Source organism: Amphiura filiformis, chromosome 6 (genome assembly GCF_039555335.1).
Source record: "Amphiura filiformis chromosome 6, Afil_fr2py, whole genome shotgun sequence".
NCBI lineage: Eukaryota > Metazoa > Echinodermata > Ophiuroidea > Amphilepidida > Amphiuridae > Amphiura > Amphiura filiformis.
The window spans coordinates 23151018-23176544 of NC_092633.1; the positions used below are offsets into that span (position 1 = coordinate 23151018).

Here is a 25527-nt window from a genome sequence, read left to right on the forward strand (position 1 = left end):
CTATAAATAAATAAATAAGATCTGAATGTGCCATTTATATTATTATTACAATTTTAATATTATTAATATAAGTATTAATACGACGTATTATTATCTTTAAAAAGGTGCCCATTGATTTTATAATAATTCAAGTACAGTTGAATCATGGTAGGTATTATGATACCTACCATGGTTGAATACAAGAAGACATTAAAAGATGTTCATCATTCCGTGCACTCACTAAATTTAGAACTCTTAGAAATTTGGCAACTCCGTATCAATTAAGCAACCTATGATTGTAGCAAAATATATATTTTCCCGGTACATACTATTTATTGCACGTGTAATACTTTTTGACGTCACGAAAAGTATTGTACATACAATATTGTACGTACAATACGGAGTCTGAAGCGCGCTTTAGTCCACTTGACCCTCAACATGTATACACTAAAGTTGCGTAAGTTTCGTATAGTTTGGTGTTGTTTTATACATGTTCAGGGTGCAAAACAAATCTTTCACAACCTTTCATGATGTTTTCACCCTGGAACATATATTAAACATTATAAAACCCTAAGAAACTATACGTAACTTTTGTGTATACATGTTGAGGGGCCAAGTGGACTTACGGTCTTCTTGCGCTCAGGTCTTAACTCGGTGAAAGAAATCAAAGAATCGGAGGCCGGCTTTGAGCTTTTCACCAAATGGCCCTATGTTCAAATAATCATGTGGTGCAAGATATATAGTGTTTAGCAGTGCAGTTTTCGACACATTTATCCCATCGTATTGGAAGAGAGAATCTGGTATCATGCCAGCCTGATCGTGCAAACGATGAACTGGGCCACTAGCTTCCAAATCTGAGTGTTTGATATACCTAGATAGGGAAGACCTATTATGTGCGCTCGTGAACAGGAAAAATAACGAATTCTGGAGTTTAAAATAAAATCAAAACCGGCCCTATATCACTAAACACGTTATTGTCGATCAATTCGTAAACATAATTAAATGCTAAACAAGAAATATTTCCCTGTTTATTCCGGTGATTTCAAACATTAAGTTGACCGATTCCAATTGAAGCTTTGACATTGTTTAGACATTATAAATAATGTCAAAATTCCGCATGATGCAGTGTTGAAAACATTAAAACGATCGTAGGCCTACATTTAATGACTTCATCTCTTGACCCCGGGCTCATGACAGTTGCACACCATTATCAAATTGAAGGAGAAAAAGAAAGATAGAAAGAAAGAGAAATAGAAAGAAAGAAAAAAAATTAAGAAAGAAAAACAGAAAGTTAAGAAAGAAAGAAAAGAAATAAAAAAATAATCAAAGACAGAAATTAAAGAAAAGAAAGAAACGAGCACTTTAATATGGAAAGAAACTTAAGAAAGAAGGACACTCGAGGAAAGAATTGGAGGATTTGAGCTTTTCGCGCAAATGACCCTGCATGTACGTACTAGGCTATATAGGCCTAATAATATATCGAGCTGTAACCAATGACCGGGGAACTCATCACGGTGAGGAGGAGATAACGCCGATGTAACCTGTCAATCTTAATTATGTCATGGCCCCAAAACCCCCAAAATAGTATGTTTTAGACCATGGTCTAAATATACACAACTTTGCATTTGTTCCAATACGTATGCTCCTTTCAGAAAGGACTCACAGGAAAGGATATACAATATAGACTTTTAGCATTTCAAAACTTTAAAAGAAGGCATATTGCAGTTCCAACCCACATAGCACAACACCGTGACCCTTTAAGGCCTAATCATAGTTAACAACTCCTACACTAACACCAATCAATAACTGATATTGACAGACCCAACTATGACAACAGCGCTGACCAATCATCAGTGAAAAAATCAATATTGGTTAAGTACTTCACTGCTAACTAGCTCTAACTGATGGTGAATATCTGTGCAGAAAGTGCAAAAAGTAGCCTTCAGTTAAAGGGGCACAGTACATTGAAGGCAGTATCCAACAAAGTTCAAATTTGGTCAGCACAGAAAGGGATAAATACTGAAGACAATCATCTGCGTTCGAAGTGTGTAGCTTCAACGGTTCACCTGTGGCGCTGTTTGAAAGAGGGCAACTTGCATCTGTCAGAGGAGAGGGGACAACTCCATTGAATTTGCATGCAAGTTTGGCAGCTGATAGTCTGACATAGTCTCACAAAATCAGTAACAGCACAATTTTTTCAACTACTTTTTTCAAAAAGGAAAATAGTTTTGGAATCTTTGGTAAATTTGCTAGTTAAAAGTCAACGTTCGAAAAAAATCGGCCGGTTATTTTGGCTAGAATCCCTTAACAAAGAAATTGGCCTATACCTTTAACACAGTGCTAGTTAGTGAGGTCACGCTTCAATTAGAGAGGCTGTGTGTGTGCAGTATAGGGAATGTTGCTGATAACTGCAATATGGACTCAAATCCTCTGAACATGCTGAAAGAGACAGAGGATTTGAGCTTTTCACCAAATGACCCTATACCATACTACACTCCTCAAAAGATTTAAAAGATCAGATGAAAAATTATCAGCATTTTTTAAAACAAAGGATATGATGATAATATTATTGATAATTGTGCTTGATCTTTCAAAAGGCAAAGTAGCATAGGGCCTAAAGTAGGCCCTATAAGGCTCGTGATCATGACATGACACTCGGCTAAGCAAACTTGACTTTCAGTACGTGCGTTTTTCACACAATCCGAAATTATATGGTTATAATGATGCATCATATCACACTGGCCTATACACAAATCGGATAATCCACTAAGTATTTTGAAATGAAATGCTCAAATAATATTATAAATACAGATATCAAAAACGCCTGCATGACAAGGTATTAAAGTGAAATAACCCTTCTGGCTATTTTAGTCTGAATATGACATTATCTCTATATTTCACTATCCAACATTTAGGCCTACCGGCTATTTCATCAAAAGACTCTATATACCATCAACCTGTAAACCTCGGCTTGCATAGATGTAGGCATAGGGAGTGGGGGTATTTGTGTGTAGGCCCACTCTACTGGTCCCGGGATAGGGCCTATAGGCCTATATATGATATCAAAATGAATCGATGCACGCAAACGGTACTGTTTCTTGTTTTGTTTTTAAAAAAAATTTGTTCTTAACAATTTGCCATTCGTATAGTCTTTGAACGTCATCAGAGCTTTCAACATGGTTGAAATAATTATACTAATTTATTTATTTATAAAAACGACTGCAAAAAGAGACTAGGTCGTGCGCAAACTAGGAAATTCCCATGAGTGCGCAGATGCTCAAAACAAAGATTTCCCGAGTTTGAGCATGATGCGCAAAACATAGATTTCCCGAGTTTGAGCATGATGCGCAAACTCAGGAAATCCCAAAAGGACGCAGCTTTTAAGAGCTGCGCATATCAAGGAATTGCTGGGTTTGAGCAGCTTTGGGATGCGCAAACTCATGATATCACCATTTCCCGCATGCGCATTTTTCTGCGTAAACTCATGAAATACGGTATATTACATACATGGCATAGCTTCCGCAGTGTGGATCTATGCCGCTCAGTGTGAAAATCAACATTACACTATTAGCTTGGTGAAGGTGGGGATTAAGGGGCCCATTAAAGTAAAAGTTTCTGTATAAATCACAGAATTAGAGAATTTGGTTTTAATTCTGTGGTATAAATACAACGTTTTTTATTCCCTGTTCTTGGAGCTGGTGGAGCCATTATTTTTTTATTTTTTGTTCAAGAAGGACAATCACAAAAGAGAAGCTAAGAGACAAAGACGATGGACAAAGAGAACATTCACTCTTACTCACAAACAAATCACAAGCACGAGTCTTGTGTCCAACAAGTGCACACATTACTTGGTTTATACACCCATCTCGATCCTGCCATAATCAACTTGAAAATAATTAAAGATAATGAAAACAATTTAAGATGTTGGTCCATTTTTTGAAATGGAGCCGCAGATTTATACCTTTACTTTCAACAATTTTATACTCAATTTTCTACTTCAATCTGACCATAATTATTAAAAAAAGCATTGAAACTAAGGTTAGTCTGTTTAAATCTGCATTTATGAATGTAAAATTTAAGGCACAGATAATGTTCTGAGGTGTCCCTAATACCAAACATTTATCAAATTTGGCAGTGTAAAAGAATCTCCAGTGACACTGTTGATATAAAAACATAGTTCATCCCACATGGGAGACAGTCACACATTGCATTCACAAAATAAATGCAAACTTGTTTCAGGCAATTCATTACAAAAGTAATTCAAGTGTCAAAAGCCTTGGACATATCCAACATCTCAATGAACATTTCATATCTATTTGAGATGATAGCCTTTTCGGACTTGTGCAAAATAATTAAAGGCCCAAAATTGGACCTCATTTCGGGGAAAATCAGACAGGAGGCCAGACCATGGCCAGACGGTAACCGTTGATGACTTAGGCCTAGGTTTATTTCACCTTGAAGGCATCCAATCCCGGGCATCCAATGTGCCATGAATTACTACACAACTGGTATCTACTGGTCCGGGTTTATACCCTATACAACTGACCATAGATTGCAGTTAAATTCATGGCACATTGGATGCCTTCAAGGTAAACTAAACCTACCAGTACGCTGGCCCCGGGATCTGGCCATGGTCAGCCTGCTGTCTGATCTTTCCTTGGAAATGAGGTTCCCAATTGGTGGAAAAGGGGCTCCTTGCCCCCTTTTTTCCTTTGCCCTTGAGATTTTCTCTTTCATTTTTTTGTCGGGGGGGGCACTCCGCTACCTGCTCCTCGCTTGCTCGGGCGCTTGCTACGCTACTGCAGATGAGTAGACCTGGTGAGCCCAGGCGGTGGGCAGGCCAAACTGGCTTGGGGCTAAGTTGAGTAGGTCCAATGGTCCAAATCAATCAGGGCGCATTACAGTGACCTACAGAATTTATATATTCACGGGCCAGTAAATATTTGAAAATCAGAAAATTCAGACAGTGTAGGGGTGAATGCAATCAAATATTAAAAACCTCTATACTTAATTTTTGTTTTGTGCAAAATATACTGTGTACAAAATGAAAACACCACGATAACTTGTCATTGTGAAAATAAATAGCGCAAAAATTTTGACGAGGAATCCTTTAGCGTGGCCATATGGGCGAACATCACTAAATATAGCGCCGTAAAAAGATTCTCGGTCTATTGTTTACGTGCGATGCAGAGTGACAATTCTGTGTGGAAGGTTTTTGATGGGATTTCGAATTTGTGGCTACAACAATGGGTAAAATTGCACTGACCAAGGACGCTTTGCTTTGGTGCATGTCAGCAATATACCTATTTGCTTTTGTTTCACTCTACAGTCAAATCCCAGGTAAGCTTAAACTTTTTTTCAGGTAAGCTTAAGCCATATTATCATATTTATCATGATTATTACAATTTCATACAAAATAGATTAGCATTTCTTTGCCATAAAACGTTAGGTTTTATTGTCAGATATATCCCCTTTTAGTTTTGAGCCGTACAACCACGGCAAAAGCAAAGAAAATTGGAATTTACTACCAGCGCATATGTCGTCAATACGTACCACTCCTTCGGTCATGTTATGGTACGACCCTTTGTTGTGTAGATCACCGTCCCGCACGCCGTGTATGTACTGTGTGTTATGAACATTGTGTATGCGTTCGACTAATAATTCCATCGTAATAATAAAATGCTGGTTCCGGCGTTTTATTCAATATCTCGGATTTTGACAAAACTACACTGAGCACCTTGATTTTTGCAGGGTCTATTGGTTTAATAAACTTATAAAGTACAATATAATCGTGTAAAAAATGAATTTTAAAAAATCAGTGAGGGCATCCTCCTCAGCAAATGTTATAATATGGCTTTAAATGTTTCACAATTTTAATTTTTCATAACTTTCACTTGCTGGCAGAAGAAAAGAACAACATTTATTCATGTGTTTACATTTTGAGAGTGTACAGTACAGCGTAAACACACAAGTGGGCTCTGACTGGCGTCAGTTGTAGTTTGATCGAAAAGTCTTGTTGGAGCTATCTCAAATCGCATCAGAATCAGTGAAGCATGACAGTTGACACCATAAATTAATTGAAATTTGGAAGTAAACAATGCTGATCACGATTGGTATAGTGCCCTAAGAAGTTGCTCAAGTGACATCTTGCTCCGAAGATATGTATAAGGGAACAACCTTAAAGTTCGGAAGCCCTATAAACGAAAGTCCTTTCGTTATGGAGGGAGGGGGGTCAAAAAGTCCAATTACATTTGTAGAGAAGTAGTTAAAACATCGGTCAAAGTTGATCTATTTTGTATGATTTAATATATATTTTAAAATTGTAAAATTTTAGTATATTTTCTGAAGTACGGTACAATATTTTACAGTGGTTGCTTCAAAATGATTTCAAATAAATATAGAGTGCAGTACTCGCAACCTGCAAGTTGTAAGCCTATTTTTGGAGATCTTCAAATATTCCAAAGTCAGCTACATGTAAGTGGTCCTCTCTTCCTGGTAATTTGCCCATGCCCCAAAATTACCATTAAAATTTAAAAATACATATACTTCGCCAAGAAAGTATCCTTACACTTGGAAAAATAATCACAATTTCAAAACTGAACCATATTGGGGTAAATGTGTTTTTGTAAAAGATGCACTATCTAATCCTGCACATTATGACACCACATTGAACCCAATGTGACATCCAGAAGTAAAGTTACAAGCAATTGAATAGACAAAGGTCCAGTTTTAAAAGTGACAAATTAGCCTATACAAGGCGCAAAAAGATTCCAACAAGCGCAACAAAGAGACTACACAGTTTCTTCAATGAAACTTTATTTAAAGCAGTATTTATTTCAGGTTTCACTTCTCTGTACTTTTCATATAACTTGCATTTTATTTGTCAGCTCTTTTGTTTCAGTTTTCTTTTGTTCCTTTTGTTTTAAATTAAAGGCACACACAAATTATACATTTACCACTCTCAAACCAAATGTCTAGTCCATGGAGTTTTGAATAGGCCAGTGTGTCACTTTTACAACTGGACCTTCGCCTAATCAAATGCTTGTAACTTTGCTTCTTGAAGTCACATTGGCTTCAATGGGGTGTCAAAATGTGCCGTATTAGATAGTGCATCTATTGAAAAAAACAAATTTACCCTAATATGGTTCAGTTTTGAAATTGTGATTATTTTTCAAAGTGTAAGGATACTTTCTTGGAGCAGTATATTTGCAATTACCTTTTGGTCTATGTTCCTCTTTACTCCGTACAATGTGACACGATCTGGTCCATGGGGACAAAGGCTGCAAACTTGAAACTACGATCAAGGTAAAATATGCAGTAAAAAACAATAAAATACATAAGAAAATAGGCATCAAATAACTTTATTTACAGAACCGAGTATGCTAGACCTTTGGTGTTTTCAGTAAATGATAGCCTATTGCATATAATGTAATAATTACAGTAACTCAATTTTCAAAAATGCCTCCTTTGGCCCCCATGGACCAGATCGTGTCACATATAGACTTCCCAGTCAGCTACTGCTCTCCAATACACTGCCCCACAAAAGTACAAAATAGTGGGCTATGAAATAAAATTTTGGGCGTGGTGGGTGGAAAAAAATGTCCTTCATCAAAATTGATGACGACATACTCCTCCTGTGACAGATAGCGATGTGCCTGATCCCGGCAAACTGGATGGCACCGGAATGTTATCGGTGCGACGATGCCTTCCAATTTGGTGACCGCAGACAATAGAACCTACCCTCACTCAGTAGCGCAGCATGGGTCATCATATTGGGGAGCATCACCCATGATTGGGGGGCACTGGGTCTGATTGGGGAGGCACAAGCCGTTTTTTTGGCAATTTTCTTATGGGATTTTCTAAATTTTGCAATCGATTGAGGGGGGGGGCACATGCATTCCATTGCAAAAAATGTAAAGTTGTCAATGCTGTCCGACCGAAAAATGATAGCAACGTACTCAATGTGTAATCCGGTGCAAATTCAAAGCTAGAGTTCTAAAGTAAGGTGAAATATATATAAATATACGTAATTGGTTTAAAAAGCTCTGCAATATTGAAAGCCATTTTCTAGGATATCATTTTGATAATCAAAATGTGACGCTGAATTTACATGCTTCCTTTATATCTTCTTTTAATAACTTCAGGTCTCTATGGTGATAATGGCATTTTACCAGCACGTCTAGTTCTACCCGTGGACTCCAAGCCAGAACTTAAAAAGTTTCAGCACCAACCAACACTGTTATGGCTACTGCCTGCCATTGGCCTGGATGTACCCAATGGAATGGACTTCATTTGCATATTAGGTGCAGCTATCTCATTAATATGCATGATATCAAGAAGAATGAGAGATGCCTTCATGTTTGCTGCACTCTGGTTTCTGTACTTCTCTGTTTACCAGGTATAAGTTGTACAAAATAGACGAGCATGTGATTCAGTGAATATTAAGGATAAGGCAACACAAATGGTTCATGTCTAATACTCTTTTAATATTTGCCTTAATTATGTGGTATTTCTTTTTTCTAACATTTTTGATTTTTTGTTTTTAATTGACAACAAACAAAATTATTTCACTATGAACACTTCCCTGCAAAAAACAAAACAAAAACAAAAAACAAAAAAATAAAAACAAAACAACAACAACAAAACCAAGCGGAAGTGGAATATGAATGCAATAAAAAATGAATTCCGTATCAAATAGCCTTATGTGACTTAAATTGAACAGCTTATAGCACTTCTGGTTTTGAGTGAAAGTAGCTGCACATAAACTTTTTGTCCTTGCTTTCATTTTCACTTTTTTGCATACATGTGTACCCACACAGCTACATTTACAGTCAAGGAAATAAGGCAAAATAAATAAATAAATAGAAAAAAAAACCACAATAATTGTAGTTAGGACTTGTTCAAAGAAAAAAAAAGAAAATATTGTAATCTCATTACAGTAATTGTATTGTGTTGTGTAAACTCTTGCAATAAAATCCAAGGACAAACAAAGAAAAATTCTGTTAATTGTTGTCGCTATCCTACAGGTTGGTCAAACATTTCTCTGGTTTCAATGGGACATTCTCCTCTTAGAGACCGGCTTTCTCACCATTCTTCTTGCACCAATGCATCTCTTCAAATGGCGAGACCCGGTTTGTCGTCATCATGACAGCATCATGATGTGGCTGATGAAGTGGCTATTGTTTAGGCTAATGTTTGCATCTGGAGTGGTCAAGCTGACCAGTATGTGTCCAACATGGTGGGGTCTCACAGCACTAGACTGGCATTATGAATCACAGGTAAGTATTAGTTTACAAAACTTGTATACATTTTATGGCTCTATTGTTTATACTTTCACCATGCAAAGTAAATAACTGTTCTAATATATATATTGAATATTGAATATCACAACATAATGGGCTATTGCAGTTGAAATCCACACTATAATTTGGTTCACCTCAAGTTCGGTAGTGATGTCAATGCTCTTTCGCGGTTGCGCCGTAAGTGTGCTGACAAACCGCCCATGTATTCGCGTGTGTGTACTCAGGGCGTTTAACTTTACGCGCACGATTTGATACTGCGGCAAGTGAAATACTCACATACGTCACTACCGAACTTGAGATGAACCAAATTATACCCCTGTGGAAGATTTTAGAAATATCTTCCACTGGAGAGTATGTTTTTCATATGTAATTGGTCAGAGTTAATCATTTTGAAACCCATGCTCTACCAGTATTATGGTTTTATCTGTATCTTCCACAACTGGAGTGAGTATTTCAAATGGAAATTTATACCCAATTGTCTATTCTAGTCAAAACTTATACTCAGTATGTGGAAGACTTTAGCCAAATTTTCCATAGGGTTAGTGTGGATTTCAAATGGAATAACCCAATTATCTGTTTCATTGAAATCTCAAGTGAGCTGCAATGATATTGTTGATATTGCAAGTATATAGCTTGCATAAAATTCAGCGAGAGTAAAATGCAAAAACTACTTAATTGTGAATTTTTGAAGAGATTCATCAGGAATACAAATATTCAGATTACAAAGTTTTCATAGTATATTCCAAGAAAAAAACTCACTTTTTTTTTCCATACAGTTTCGCAATCCACTCTGTTGCCTTTCTCAATGGTGTCTGCCAATAGATCCTTTGTTGGATGGTATGGCGTCATCAGAAGATGATGACGCCCTCAGGATCAATTGGTCGAGGCGTGACTCAGTTGGTAGGCCCCTCGTCGCCGTTCATTAGACTTTCTCTCATACTTGGTTGTGACTTCCTCCGGATCCAGATGGACTCCCTTATCCATCTGGTGTTTCTAGTGTCGTCCATTGCGAGGATTTTAGGATTGTCCCAGTTTATAACATGATTTTCTTTAGTGGCGTGTTCTGCAATTGATGATTTTGTTTCAACAGACTGCGAGTCCTTTCATGTTGCTCTGGTGAAATTTTGGGCCATCATTTTTTCAGACTCTACTCTGTGTTCTTTTTACTTAATTGTGATACATACAATATAATATGAAATGAATCTGATGTACCAATATTGTTCTGTTTTCATTCTTTTCACTTCCAGTGTATCCCAACTCCTTTGGCTTGGTATGCACATCAGTTACCAGAATGGTTTCAAAGGCTCAGTGTAGTCATGACATATGTGATTGAAATACTGTTACCTTTTCTATTCTTCTCACCAATCAGGAATCTAAGGTTATTTGCATTCTTTGGACAGGTAAGCTTATATGAATCAATTGATGGACCAATTTGTTATCAATCAATCAAATTCCTAGTTTTCAAGAACTGTTAATTCTCTTATGAATTTAAATGTTTTTCAATAAGTAAAAGGGCCTTCTTCCATACCTACCAAAAGGACCTCTTTACGACAGTAACAAAGTAGGTGATTTGCTATATTGCCGTGAAAATTTGTTCTTAAATGTCATGTCTTATGATTATCCATCCATGATGAATACCACATGATCTTAGTATCACCAATAATTTTCATATTTATATTGAAACACATTTTTTGTTTTTCATTTTTAGTTATTATTTGTCTATTTTGCATACACACAGATTTTACTTCAAGTGCTGATCATTATAACTGGCAATTATAATTTCTTCAACTTGCTCACCATAGCTCTCTGTATATCACTTCTAGATGACCAGTTCCTTGGAAGGAACAACAACAAAAATCTGTCAGCAAGTAAGTCTTGTTTCACATGTAAAACAATATGCGGTAAAATTGTCCCTAAAATAAATTGTGTGCAGCCAACAGGCCTTAGCTTATTTCTTTTTTTTTTTTTTTCAGGTTTTTTCCATGTTGTTTTTCTTTTAAAATCAAGAGTTTTCTTTGTTCTGTTTGCCTAGTCAAGTCAATCATGTACACCAAACCTGCTATAATTTTATGTAGGGTTTTTGAGGTGAAAAAAAATTATTCAGTGGCAAATTAATTAATATGTAATTTTAACAAAATTTGCAAACTTTTATTCTTCTTGTACAAATGCAGATCAATCATCTCTCATGTCTCGTTTGATGAGTCGATTGTCCACCACCATTTCACTGGTCACATATGCTGGCATGGTTTATGCTATGGTGAAATACTTCAAGCTTACTATCAACACAAAGCAGTACACTGTGGAATCAGAAATTGGTAAGTTTGTAGAGTTGTAGAGTTTTTTTACTTAAAAAGCAGCTGTTGTAAATTTCTTATCCACAACAAAAGCGTGTATTAAAATTCAGTTTAATTGACCTGAGCTTCGACCCTGATTCCTGGCAGAATCTTTGTCAGAAGCAAAGTTTAAAAAAAAACAGCAATTGATTAAGTTCTGCACTTCAAACTTAGCTTGAAATGTGCGATGTGACAAACTTTTTCACAATCTGTAAAAACTGAATTTTTGCCAACATGTCGCATATGATGTTCTTGTAGTCAGACATCCAAATAAAGGTACATGTAATAGATGAGAGTCATGACACACTTGGGATATGAGAGGGAATATACACATTGGTTCATTAATAGGCTAAAGAAGAAAAAAGAAAGTTTGTTGCACATACATGTAGGGCATATGAATTTTGGTTTGTGAGTGCAGTTTGAGCTAAATTCTTGATATTATATAATTTTGTTTAATTGTGCAATTACATCTCTGTTGAGACATAGTTTGTTGGGATCTTTATTTTGTTTTTGTTTTTACTATAGCGTTCACATCAGATGAGTTCTTTGAAGCAATACAAGTGGCGATGCCTTATACTATAGGATTTGGAATCGCATCACTAGCTTTGGAAGTTTTATCAGCACTGTGGAGGTAACAGTCAATGTCATTGTTCAGTCATTGTTTTTCCCTGTTTTTAGTCTTGCTGAGCTACATGTATGCTGCTGTATATTTGGAGAGGTCTAGTAAGCACTTTTCCGCCCGTCTGTTTGTCCCCAGCTGTTTCTCAATCACTTGTTGCTTTCTACTGAAGTGTAAATATAACTTAACTTGTAAGTATGGATAGTTGTGAGTATTAGACTAAATCGAGCCTGTTTCTTTCATTTTCATTTCAGATGTTTATCTGAAGATTCTGGGTTTTTTAACAAATTGTGGTCTCTTTTCCAGTGTTTAATTATGACATTTGCTGCTGTAGGAATGTTCACTATAAGCCTTGTGAGTATATGTGTTAGGATCAAACAAAACAAGTTCTTTATCATTAAAATTATCTTGAAATCAGGGATCGTGTATTACGTGCCCCCTTCTGATGACTTACTTAAGTGCCTGGGTGTTAATTAGGTCATGAACACTACAAATTAAAGCTTGGTTATGTAGCCAAATTTTACTCTAGATTTGATCTTTCCCTAGAGAAGTCCCTTTGAGAGGGCTAGGACTTCTCTAGGGAAAGATCAAATCTTACTCTTGTTTACCGGCCTAGAGTACCAAGTAATTTCAAATCAAATTTTACTCTAGTATGTTAGCACATTGTATAAATTATATATGTATTGGAAATGCATGAAGGATCTCTAATATCAACTTCTCACTGCCAGAAGTGGATAAGAGCAATTTAGCTGCTGTGTAAACATTTGACAATTTACAGAGTATATTGTACTCATCTACACATGGCTGCTACAGCTATTGCACTTATCCACTTCTGGCACTGAGCAGTCGATATGATTAGTGCTGGTATCGACATGGCGTTGTCGGCAAAATTGTCGACAAGAGCACTTTTGCCGATTGGCGACAAGAGCTTTGCATGTATCGACAAAAAATATCAGAAATTTTGCAATCGAAATTGAAAAATTGATTGGCAGAAACTTTGCTAATTTCTTTCTTTTTTACCAGCAACCCAAAAGATCTCATGCGACAAGAAAGTTATGAATTTTTTTTTTCTAAATATCAAAGGATAGTTCATAATATAGCATCCAAAATGGTCAAATTCAGCAAAATTGTGACCCCTTTCCATGCTTTCCCATTTTCGTCGATTTTCAGAACGGCCGCCATTTGACGTCAGGGGGGCTTGGCTGAATAACGATCGTTGATTGACCAAATGTCATGGTCGTTCTTAGCGTGCCGTGTGCACACTTGGGATGACGAAATTTATTTTGTGTGTTTACTTGTTTGAGTATTTGTTTATTTATATGTTTTTTACGTGAAAAATATGCTTTATTTTCTTAGTTCCTCTCACCCAACAGCAAATAATATAAGCAACTATACCATGACTATATAGCGTTGCCAGTATGTATCGTTTTCATAGTCCCTGCAGCGTGTTGACTGTAAATGTGCACTCTGTAGGTTGCCGAATTTTGAACCTTGATCGTCGCAATTTGCCATGGGGCGATTTTTTGGGACATTAATGAGGCCTGATTGTCGACAATTGTCGACGTCGGCTTTTTAATTTTTGTCGATTGACAATGAAACTGCTTGCCGATACCAGCACTACGATATGTGATTCTACCTTGTGATTATTTCCTCCGATATACTTTTGATGATAATCATGTCCCTTATTTTGGTCAGGTTCCACACTGTGTGGTGGATAGAACTGCCTACCACAATTTGTGGCCAGAGATTCACAAAATGAAGGAATCAACAGATTTCCTCCACCTGACTCATTCATATGGTCTATTCAGGAGAATGACAGGTGTCGGAGGTCGTCCAGAGGTCATCATTGAGGGCAGCTATTATCCAGAGTCTGGCTGGAAGGTAAGTATTAGAAAAGGGAAGGATCTAAAGGTAGTGAAAAAGAATATCTTCAAATTATAGGTTTACTTAGCCATATAGATGAGTTGACTTCTGACGTCAGTGCCTGGCAGTATGCACATGCAGCATCACAATTGTTTTTGCCTGGCAGTATGCGCGCGCATCATATTTGGTACAGGTTAAAACTCCCGCCACTTCACAATAAGGATATTGAATAGTGTAATGGTTGCATGGGGTTCACTCAAGCATATCGATATACCAGTCCCTTGCCTTTGTTGATAAACATTGAGGTCAACTCATCTATAGCAAAAGCTGTTAACATTGTAAGAGTTCAATTAATTGGGCTATTCCATTTAAAATCCCCACTAATCCTGTGGAAGATTTTGGAAATATCTTTCACAGAGGGAGTATGAATTTCAAATGGAATGAACACATTGGTAGTTCCATTTGAAACTCACCTTCCCTTAGTAGAAGATTCATGTTGAATCTTTCTCGAAGGGTGTATGAATTTCAAATGGAGCTGCCTAATGTGTCATTTCATTTGAAATTCATACTCCCCCTGTGGAGGATATTTCCAAAATCTTCCACAGGGGTAGTGTGGATTTTAAATGGAATAGCCCATTGCATCATTTATACCCAATCTTTGCACATGACATGGGTAAGTGTTCCTATCATTGGTTGCAGGCTGACAGTCAATCTCTTGTTGACAAGTTGATCGAAAAGAATGGAATTATAGTAAAAAATATATTATGGAGAAGAATGAGATGGCCTATGTGTGTCACTCTAGCAGGTCGTAAGACAATGCGAGCCACAAATAATATGTGCGAGAATCAGAAATGAACGATGCAAGCCCAAGAAATGACTTTATGAAGGCTAGGGCAAACTGTTTGTTGCAAAGAAATAGAAACTCACTGTATAGTACAGGTGTTTTCAATGATGTCATAAGACTTGGCAGCATTCCATCATTATCTAGTTCTTTGTTGTATAGCATGCAGTAAAGGAGACCTTAAAATTTGAAGTGTGTGTAAATATCAAGACAGTTGTACATGTGTCCATAGTACATCAAAGGTTTAAAAGTTTGAATTATTATGTTGATACATTTAATGTTAAGATTAATTAGTTTAAATATTATTTGTCTTTTGTTTGCAGCCTTATGAGTTTATGTACAAACCAGGTAACCTCAGCGCTATGCCACCATTTGTAGGTAAGGATCATTGAATATATACCTGATACTTTGGGATCAGAGTATTGTTATTTCACTCCAGAAAATTGATTTCCATTCTATTCAAATTCAATTCTTTCTACACCTGGAGTCTTGCTATTCAATTCCAATTCAATCCACCTTGCTTTAGAATTAATTCAATTCGATTCCAATTCAATTTTTCATTTTTTAAATTATTTCAATTCAATTCCAATTCAATGCAGTGAAATTAACAGCTAATCAATTTCAATTCAATTCTGAGCATTCATTTCAATTCCAATTCAATTCCAATTCCAATTCCAATACAGTTGCAGTTTGTGTTAATTGATCAAAATTAAGGCACACTGCAAAAACTCTCGTCGAGAGATTGAACTTTTTGTCCTCGATTTGTAAACACATGTAAAATCTAAACACAAATGTCAAACTTCAAAACATCAAGTGTTTAATATTTAAACACAAGGCATTCATCAATACAAAAGGTCAAAATTTTCAATTGATCGTCTGCTTTTCATCCCACCTATACATATACATTTAAGTATAAATCATCAGATTTATAAAGTTTATTTTGAGTACAGTTTTAAATATCAAAAATATAAATTTTTAATCATTTAATTTGCCATAAAATGTGTATTACATTGCGAATTTCAAAAAATCAAAATTATTTGATATCAGAAGGACAATCTTCTTATTCAGAATGCAATTCGATATGTCTGATGTGCTCTAATGTCCCACAATAAATACTGTCCAAACGTTCATACCCCATCCCTTAATGGTTTTTTCACAATTTGTTCAAATGTACAATGACTTTTGAGCATAAAAAGCTATAAAAATTAGGAGCTTGAGAAAAATAGGGGCTTTATATTAGTGCCAAAAGTTTTAGATCTTTGGCAAGTTGGGGGATCTCATACTCACATTATCAATCATATCAAGCAATTTAAAATATTGGAAATGCTAAGAATCAATTTGCATCATACGGTATTAGAAGATATTAGTGTATGAACATAGAACCTATACTTTTTCCACATGACGAGATATTCTTCTAAAGAAGAACTCCAAAAAAATCTCAAAAAGTTTAACTATACCTGTGTATGAGAAATGATATCATACTTTTAATTTTCTTCAATATATATGTATTTTATGCTATCATTTTTAAATGAAAGCTTTCCAGAATGCTTAGTTGCAATATGTTTTGTAACACTTTATGTTTATGTTTTGTACCATTGATCATGTTTTAAAAGGAGTGATCTGGAATTACAGACATCTGCTTGTGAATTGAAATGCTGAATTGAAATCAAAGCTGAATTTCATTTCAATTCCACTTCATTCTTCATCACTCAACATGATTTCAATTCCAATCCAATTCAATTCTTCATTGCTCACGATGATTTCAATTCCAATCCAATTTAATTCATGCCCAAGCCCACTCATTTCGATTCCAATTCAATTCCAATGCATTGAAATGAAAATCGCCCAAAATTAATTTCAATTCAATTCGATTTCAATGCATTGAATTAACATTAGATCAGAGTAGTGACAGTAGTCTTCATTTTATTGATACATGCCGCTGAGAATATGATAGTGGACATATCCATGTTCCAATTTTCCAAAAACCTATGCCAAAAGTCAACATTTTTGGTTAAATTGAATGCAAATTGCCAGAGTTTTTACAACTTCTCCCCAAAATTGGAAGAAAAAAAATTTGGACCCATTCATATACCAAAAATTGGCCTAAAAAAAAGGTCATTGCCTGAAACATTGTAACATTTGGATTGATCCTCCATAACACATTAAAAACGATTTTACCCTACATTTCAAGTATTAACACATGAAATGTTTGTCATTTTGCCATCTTGATCTTCAGGTACTTCTGCTGTTTGAGCATTGTAGCATGATTCTGTTGGGGCCAAAATAAAAAAATCTTGGGTAGGGCCAATTTTAAGGGCCAGTTGGGTAGTAAGCCTATGCAATTTTGTTAGGCCTTATAGCTTTCCCTTTTGTTCCACAGTTGTAATTTCTAAAACATTAGACAACCAGGCACATGCACCTTAATTTATTATATTATGTATATGTTTTTCCCTCTTGTTGGTTTCCAATGTTATTGCAGTGGAAACGTGGCTAATATTATCTCTGTATTACTTTTCCATTTTCAGCACCTCACCAGCCAAGATTAGACTGGCAAATGTGGTTTGCTGCACTAGGAAGTTATGAACACAACAAGTGGTTTGTGAATTTAATCTACAGGCTATTAGATGGTCAACAGGAAGGTAAGTAACTCAAAGCAGTAGGCACACACACTGTGCAAATGTATCAAAGAAGTAAAACATCTATACTGTGTCTCATCTCAAGTTGAGAGTAATGCCATGTTAAATTTTATAGTGGCAGACTCGAATCAGTGCATTTTCGCGGTTTTGTCGCCAGCGTACGGACAAATTGCCTTTCTGCATGTGTGAATACCACCACATGTTGCATTAGGTTAGCGCGCGCGATTTGAATATGCCATTGCGAAATCCAACATGGCATTATTCTCAACTTGAGACGAGACAGACTATAGTAGGATGATGATAATAATAATAATAATAATAATAATTATGCTGTAGATGGAAGACATTCATTCTGTGCATCACATTTAAAATCTTGCCTCCATATTTGATAAAACCTACAAATTATTAATCTAGAGACTAAAATCTGGTTTAGGTCCTCAAAAATTTTTTAATAGCCTGAAATATCCCAAATATTGGTACAAAATCAAACAAAATGCAAAGTTTTATCAATTTCAGGCCATATTTTGAAAAAATAAGCAAAATTGAGAAAGTAATTTCTAGATTTTGACTAAGATCAATAATGTGTCATTTTTATTCAAAGTATGAGCTTAAATAGTTAAAGTGGTTCAAAACAAAAAATTTTGGTAATTCCCTTTGTCAATTCCTTTCAAATAATAAAAACTCTCATAATACTCACATATACTTAGTTTTTTTATTTCAAAATATACATTTTTGGTTCTGTTCAATCCACGCTATTAAAATTGAAAGTTACAAATTGTTTGAACAATTTGACATTTACAAGTTGTTTTGTTTCTTTGTTATTTTTTTTCCATGCAGTGTTGGATTTAATTGCACATAATCCGTTCGAAAACAAACCACCCAAATATGTCCGGGCCAAACTTTACCATTACTCTTATACAAAGTTTGGGTAAGTTTACATTTTTTGGTTAGAGAATTATGTGTTTGCAAAACACCGGCAAATAAGGACACACACATGAGAAGCCTCTTTACAACAGTGGACGTCAAAGGACGCACAGGAACTGTGGACTTCCATGGTTCCAAGACTGTGTTTTTAGATTAGATGTAAAATGCCATAAGAAAGGGTTATCTGATGACCACAATTAACATTACAGAGCGAGTTCAGATTTCCATGGTAAAGCAAATCAAAAAACACAAACGTGTGGACCACTGTTGGATGGTATAAACACTATCATGTTTCACTGTGGTCAAGATGAAGACTTTTATTGAGATTTAGGATTTGGACTGTTTTCACGTCTGATGATGTCAGACATGAGATGTGAGATTTTTGTGTGTTGGATTTGGAAACAGGAAAAGATATGAAATTTACTCAATCCAGCAGGAATAACACGCAAAAAGCGGGCGATTTTATTAATATGCACAGGGGCTTTCAGAAGAACTATTCAATTAGGATGGCCTTATGAGAAAAATATGAGCTTCCCTCTGATGCCAAGTGGAGGGGATATGGTCTACTATCAAATGGCACAGTTCAATAGCTCCTCCAGTTAACAATAGTAACTCAAATTCTGACATCAAATTGCAGAAAACCCCTATTTTGGTTAACCATTTCCTATTTCCTGTATCTTAATATGTATTGACTGGATGGTGACAGGTTCAGGACAAAGATTGTAGCCGGGTGGTGTGATTTTTAATCTCAAACAAGTCATGGGACTGAAACAAGGCCCATAGTCCACTTATTATCACCCTTGGATTGGAATACTTTCACCTTGAAATTGACATTTTATCACAATTTCCTGGGTTTCATTTTTGGCAAACTTATAAAAACTGTAGCAAAACATGTCTGCTTATTTATTCTTGTTTTAATTCACTTAACAGAGACACAAATGCTGACTGGTGGAAACGGTGGAATGCGCAAGAATATTTACCTACAGTTAACAAAGATAACCTTATGGAGTATGTTAGAAAAAGTGGAATCATTAAGGTAATTATCTTCAGCTTTGTCTTTAGAGGTATTTGTTGTATGTTTGGACAGTGCAGCCTCAAGTAAGAGCCCATGTAATCAGGGCTGTTTCTGTCTTGTTTTATATTTGTCTGTCTGTTTGTTTGTTCATATGTTAGATCATTTTATGTTTTCACCAGAAATCGTTTGTTATTGCTTTATGGTAATTTTACTTATGAACTGGAAGGTTAAAGAGAGACTGTCACACAAGCCACAAAAGTGGGGCTTCTAGAGTTAAATTACATCTAATCTCATCTTATATTATTTTTCCGAAAGTGTCACATTTTCTTGTTGTTTTTGTTTTTTCTTAATTGAATTTTTATATTGGGTACAAAATTCATAAAAAATGTTTTTCCTGTTTGTAATTCGTAACACATGAATCTGAAATATCCAAATAATGAACCTGACAAACTGTATGAATCATTGTTTACCATCATATTTTGTGGGGAACTTGCATTTTTTAAATACTGTCTGCATCACTAAGGTCGACTCTGATGATGGAGCTTTAAGGACAATACATTTTTTTTGCCTTGTCGTTTAGAAATTACCATAAGAATGGGCTAGTAGTTCTGATTGTTTGATAAGTGAAGACTTTTTATTTTATTTTGATTATACTTATTACTGTTTCTTACATGATATTTAAACATTGTAAACATTGTATCATTGCAAAATAGCATAAAATCTTTCTGCGACATTTTAGAGAATATTGTTTAGAACATAAATATTAAGTATTCCACAAATATGTTTGAAACATGCAATCTTAGGTAAACATGAAGTTATTGTAGATTAAAATTTGGTCCACTCTGATGTTTAACATATCTTAAATGGGCACATCATATCTACAGCCTCATTAATTCCCCAACTTACTGCAAAAATGTTGAGATTTTATACCATCAGAATGGGACTACATTCTGAAGCTGTCTTGCAGATTCGGTTGTTTGACAAAGATATCTTTGAATTTGTATTTTTGGGCTTTAAACAGCCCGAAATATCACAGTAGCCTGATTTTTGCCATTTATAAGTATCCCAGGAAACACAAAACGTTTTATGACAACATTCACAAAACTTCTGCAAAATATGCCAACACAATGTTATTTAAGTGTTGACAAAATATTTGGCAAAAAATGTTGGCAACAATATCTGACAATAATGTTTTAACAACATTTTTAAAAATGTTGCCGTAGTGTGTATGCAAACAGAACATTTTAAAAACGTTTTGTGTTTGCTGGGATTAGTACCTGTGATATTTGTTAAAAGTTATCAGTAACTTATTTTACAATATCAGTATTAGATGCTATTCTTTTATGTTCAAATCATTAATTTATTAAACAATATTTTGTTATTTCCGATCATAATTAATGCAGAAAGTGAAGAAACCGAAGAAAGGTGAAGTTACAGAGGAGCCTACTCTTGCCAAGGAAGTAACAGTGCAAATCAGGGAATTAATTGGCCATTTGCCAGGGCCGACACTCATCTGCTCATTATTTATTCCCGCTGTCATCATGTCATATTTTTTCTAATGTTTTTTGCAACTGCGACACAATCTGATCCAACCAGGTCAAATGCAGCAATGGGCTATTCCATTTAAAATCCACACTACCCCTGTGGAAGATTTAGCTAAAGTCTTCCACAGAGGGAGTATGGGTTTCGTGTAGACTAGACAATTGGGTGTCTTTAGGTAGAGCTATAATACGGGGAGTATGGGTTTCAAAATGATTAATTCTGACCAATTACATTTGAAAAACATACTCCCCCTGTGGAAGGTATTTCCAAAATCTTCAACAGGGGTAGTGTGGTTTTAAATGGAATAGCCCAATGGAAAAACTGAGATACAGGCATAAATAGCGGAGGGGGGGGGGGGAACAAATTAAAATACCTATTAAAATTGTTATTGTAATATCTCAAATTTGCCTCCTTTGGCATGATTGGATCAGATTGAGACACATACAAAACATACTTGTAAATTTATCTTGCTATTATAGGCTAAGGGTATGTACAATTATATTTGTTCACATTTTTATAAGGCCTGTTTTGAATCTAGCTTTTTGTCTCAAAGCTTGCATGAATAAGGTCTTCAAACATCTGATTGGAGAGAAAAGAATATTGTCCTTTGAAGTTTGTGCACTTTAACGCTTTTAGTTTGAAGAACAAATATGTTGAACTCAGAGACTTGTTATACGAGTATATGCGAAAACAAACATAACCATCTGGAGTGATTTCTGTGTCTTGCACGGTTTCATTATGAGAAAAATCAGGCATGGAATTTTGTTCAGAAGTTAATTCTTTTTTCCTTTCTTTTAAATTGTTTTTAGAAAATGCAGATATTTTCGGTATCACACTTGTAGTATCCAAATTGAAATACTTTTTACAACAACTTATAAGGAAGTTTGTATGGTAGACCTGCAGTCTGCCATATCTTTTTTGTTTACCTTGCAGGGAAAGATTTGTGTTGTTCTGCTATTCCGTTTAAAATCCACACTACCCCTGTGGAAGATATTTTGGAAATATCTTCTACAGGGGGAGTATGTTTTTCAAATAATTGGTTAGAGTTTTTTTAACCCCATACCCCCTGTATTACGGCTTTACCTATATCTTCCACAACTGGAGTGAGTATTTCAAATGGAAGTTACTAATTGTCTCTTCTATTCAAAACTTGTACTCCCTCTGTGGAAGACCTTAGGCTAATCTTCCACAAGGGTAGAGAGGATTTTACCTGGAATAGCCCAATTAAAAGGTGTGGTTGTATATAACCTTGTATATAACCATGTGTATAGACTGCCAACTTGATCCAGGGGACAGCATATGGGATAATGGGAAACTGGTTCTACATTTATGTTAGTAATCACAAATAGGGTTAATAATTGGGTTATGTAAAATAGAAAAACTTTCCTTGGTCAAAGTGTATTTGACTGAAAAAAGCCTTAGATTTTTCTTCAGCATTGCATCATTTGGAGGAGTGTGGGTGTTCTGATTTCAGCTCTCTTTTTGTTTTTATTTTCATTGTTTTGTTTTGTTTTGCTCTGCAGCTTTGTGACAATTAATTTTTTGCTTTAGTAGAGTATATCTTATAAAGATAAAAGCATAGACTTAGTAAAGCTATTTTTTATGAAGGAAAAGTCCATATAAAGGGTTCAGATGCGAAATGCAGTCAACATTGTCCTGAATAGCGTTTAGCCAGGGACGGATTTACCTTTTTGGGGGTCCTGGGCTAGGCCAAAATTTGGAGGCCCCTAAATGCACCGTGAGGAAGACATGTGCACTGAGTGGCCAAGTTTTGGTTTAGGGATAAGATCAACAGTGTTGGCGGGAGCATTACAATTTAGAGAGAGATAGGGAGTGTAGAATTTATTATGGCATTTGCGCATGAAGTGCGCCAACAATTCTGTTTTAGACTATTTTAGGCCAAATTGAAGCTGAAATTTACTTATAATAGGTCAATTTTTGCCCTATTTTGGCCCAAAACATGGTGTTTTTCGGCTAAAATGCCGCACAAGGCAATTTTGGGGCCCCCTAATTTTGGGGGCCCTGGGCCCAGGCCCATCTGGCCCAATGATAAATCCAGCCCTTGCATTTAGCTGCCTGATGTAAATAATTGACAGCACTGACTGAGTGCAAATGTATTGTATTTATTTGACTGCAGTTCATGATATATCTAATGCACAATAAAATATCATGTTTCTGTGCAGAATGTGATGACTCCAAATAGTCAAAGTCTTAGCATCACCCTATAATGAGGGCCGATTGTTCCATGAAATGTAACAGGCAAAACTGCTATGCACATACCACAAAGAGATGCAAAGCTCTATCGCATATACACTAAGGTATGCAACGCTGGCATGATTGTTAGACATGGCACAATTGAACGATCGCCCCTCATGAATAATTCACAGCATACAATGCACGGGGACTATTACTGTTGATAAATAGTCTGTAGTTGTCTGTGGGTATACTAGCCTCAGATTTATGCAGGATGTCTTAACAAAGTTGATGCCAAGAGGTTTTGATGAAGCTAAGCTTGCATTTGTGGTTGAAAGTTGAAACTGTTTATATTATGTTAGCTATAATTGTTTCAAATTTTTTATTTGGGTTCTGTTGCACAAGTTTATAGTATCTTCTGTTATTCATGCCCATTATTTGTTTTAATTGCAATGTGTGTAAACAATCCATTTATCTTTGAATTTATAGCTATAAGTTTGCCTTTTTGTGAACACTCTGGTAACAAACGAGTCATTTACACAATATCCATACATAGCCTGGATCATAGTGATAGAAAATTGAATATTTGTGGTACTCTCCCCCCATTTCTTTTTAGTTTAATTTTGCCAATGTCACACTTGCTGATGACATGGCATACACAAAATCCATCAAATGCTAGCTGAGATTACTGAATTATTGGAGACGATATACTTGCCATGATCGCAAAGCTGAATCACTCAAGACACATTGTCACATGACTAGATATCGCTGACATTTTTGTGTTCCTTATGATAATGAGCTATGCAATGACGTTCATTAAACAGACGCCATAACAAAAAAAAACATCTTTTCTCACGTACATCTTAATGATCTAATTGCATATATCTGTCTGGGATTTTTTAATTACCTTTTAGAAACAACAGATTTTTGTAATCATTTTCTGTTTCACTTACCCAAATCAAAATAAGTTTTGTTTTTCCAAATGCTACGAAAGTAAAAGGAAACTAAAATAGATCTACTATTTATTTCACTTCTTCCGTAGGATGCTTGATGTACTGTTAATTAGTTTTATTATTTATTCTATTTTTGCTAGTGTTCTCTGTGTCCAGAATTGTTAGCATGGAAAAATAATTCCATCAAACTTGCCAAAATAATATGATACTGATATCTTGTATCAAAAATTACCTAATGTATGATTCACAGGGTTCCCACGGTCCTTGAAAGTCCTTGAATTTGAAAACACCTTTTCAAGGCCTGGAAATTTACACAAGGTCCTTGAAAGTCCTTGAAAATTGGAATTTTACCTAAAGTATAATTTAAACAAAATTTGGGGAGTGGAGAGGAGCTGTCACTTTCGTTAATATGTGCCGCATGGAGAGCTGCATCATGATTTTTGTGTTGTGGTAAGTCCTTGAAAATCATGCTTTTGGACTTTGAAAGTCCTTGAAAAGTCCTTGAATTTTAAAGGTTTCAAGGTACAGGAACCCTGGATTTAAGCAGGCTTTGTTTGCAGTAATCTTTTTCATTTTGGTAGAGTAATCAGATTAGAGGTTATGTTAAGGCTTTCATAATAGAGACATACCCAGTACATGCGGTTGATAATAATTTGATCCCAATATAATCATTACATGTAGCCTTGACCATGGTATGAACCAGGAAGCCTCAGGTATCCAGACCAGCATCACTGCCTAGCAGTGGCGTAGCCAGCACTTTTTCAGAGGATGGGCAATCCAACTTTTAAGAGGGGCAAAAAGTACAAAAAAGGGCTAAAAATCTTACATACCAGGGTGGCCAGCATCCCACAGTGGGGGTAGGGCAAGACTTCTCATGGCCCCCTTGCCCCCCCCCTAGATATGCCACTGCTGTCTTTCAAGGAAGCTAGTGACATTATTAAAGCATTTAGTTACTCAAGATCCCGATTCACATTTCTTTAGTGGCAAGATAACCAGGAGTCTCAGTTCAAATCCTGCTTGACTGGTTCAAATGAAAGAATACATTGCTATCAAGGTTTATAGAATGAGTAGAATAAATGTGATGGGATCATGTAAATTATGTTGGATATTGATCATTCAGTGCTAATTGTCTGCATTATGTACATTACTACTGCATGCAACTGAAAAGATGGAACCAAAAGTTAACTGAAATAGTAGACCTAGATTATATAGCTTCCTGTTAAGGGTCTATAAACAATAGAACATAATAAAGTAGTATCATTTAAAACTAGAAAACAAAACAACATAACAAAAAATGAAACTATCTCAACTGTTATGACATCTGACC

General features: G+C 35.7%; 1 protein-coding gene across 1 annotated transcript; it reads left to right on the top strand.

Moving 5' to 3' along the window:
• Window positions 1–4960: 4960 nt before the first annotated feature.
• LOC140155160 (lipase maturation factor 2-like) lies at window positions 4961–21395 on the top strand. The gene is made up of 14 exons (XM_072177891.1): window positions 4961–5319; window positions 8124–8377; window positions 9006–9257; window positions 10529–10681; window positions 11020–11149; window positions 11453–11596; window positions 12140–12245; window positions 12488–12587; window positions 13929–14114; window positions 15261–15315; window positions 17463–17576; window positions 18411–18501; window positions 19428–19533; window positions 20916–21395. Exons 1-14 carry the CDS (start codon window positions 5226–5228, stop codon window positions 21069–21071), a joined length of 1941 nt encoding a protein of 646 aa, XP_072033992.1. The 5' UTR covers window positions 4961–5225; the 3' UTR covers window positions 21072–21395.
• Window positions 21396–25527: the final 4132 nt, after the last annotated feature.

What these genes read in the sequence shown, in the direction of transcription:
- LOC140155160 (XM_072177891.1), top strand. Translation starts at nt 5,226, where the DNA reads ATGGGTAAAATTGCACTGACCAAGGACGCTTTGCTTTGGTGCATGTCA. An exon ending in CAACAAAAATCTGTCAGCAA is followed by an intron (nt 11,150 to 11,452) that starts GTAAGTCTTGTT and finishes GTACAAATGCAG; the next exon opens with ATCAATCATCTCTCATGTCT. An exon ending in GAATGTTCACTATAAGCCTT is followed by an intron (nt 12,588 to 13,928) that starts GTGAGTATATGT and finishes TATTTTGGTCAG; the next exon opens with GTTCCACACTGTGTGGTGGA.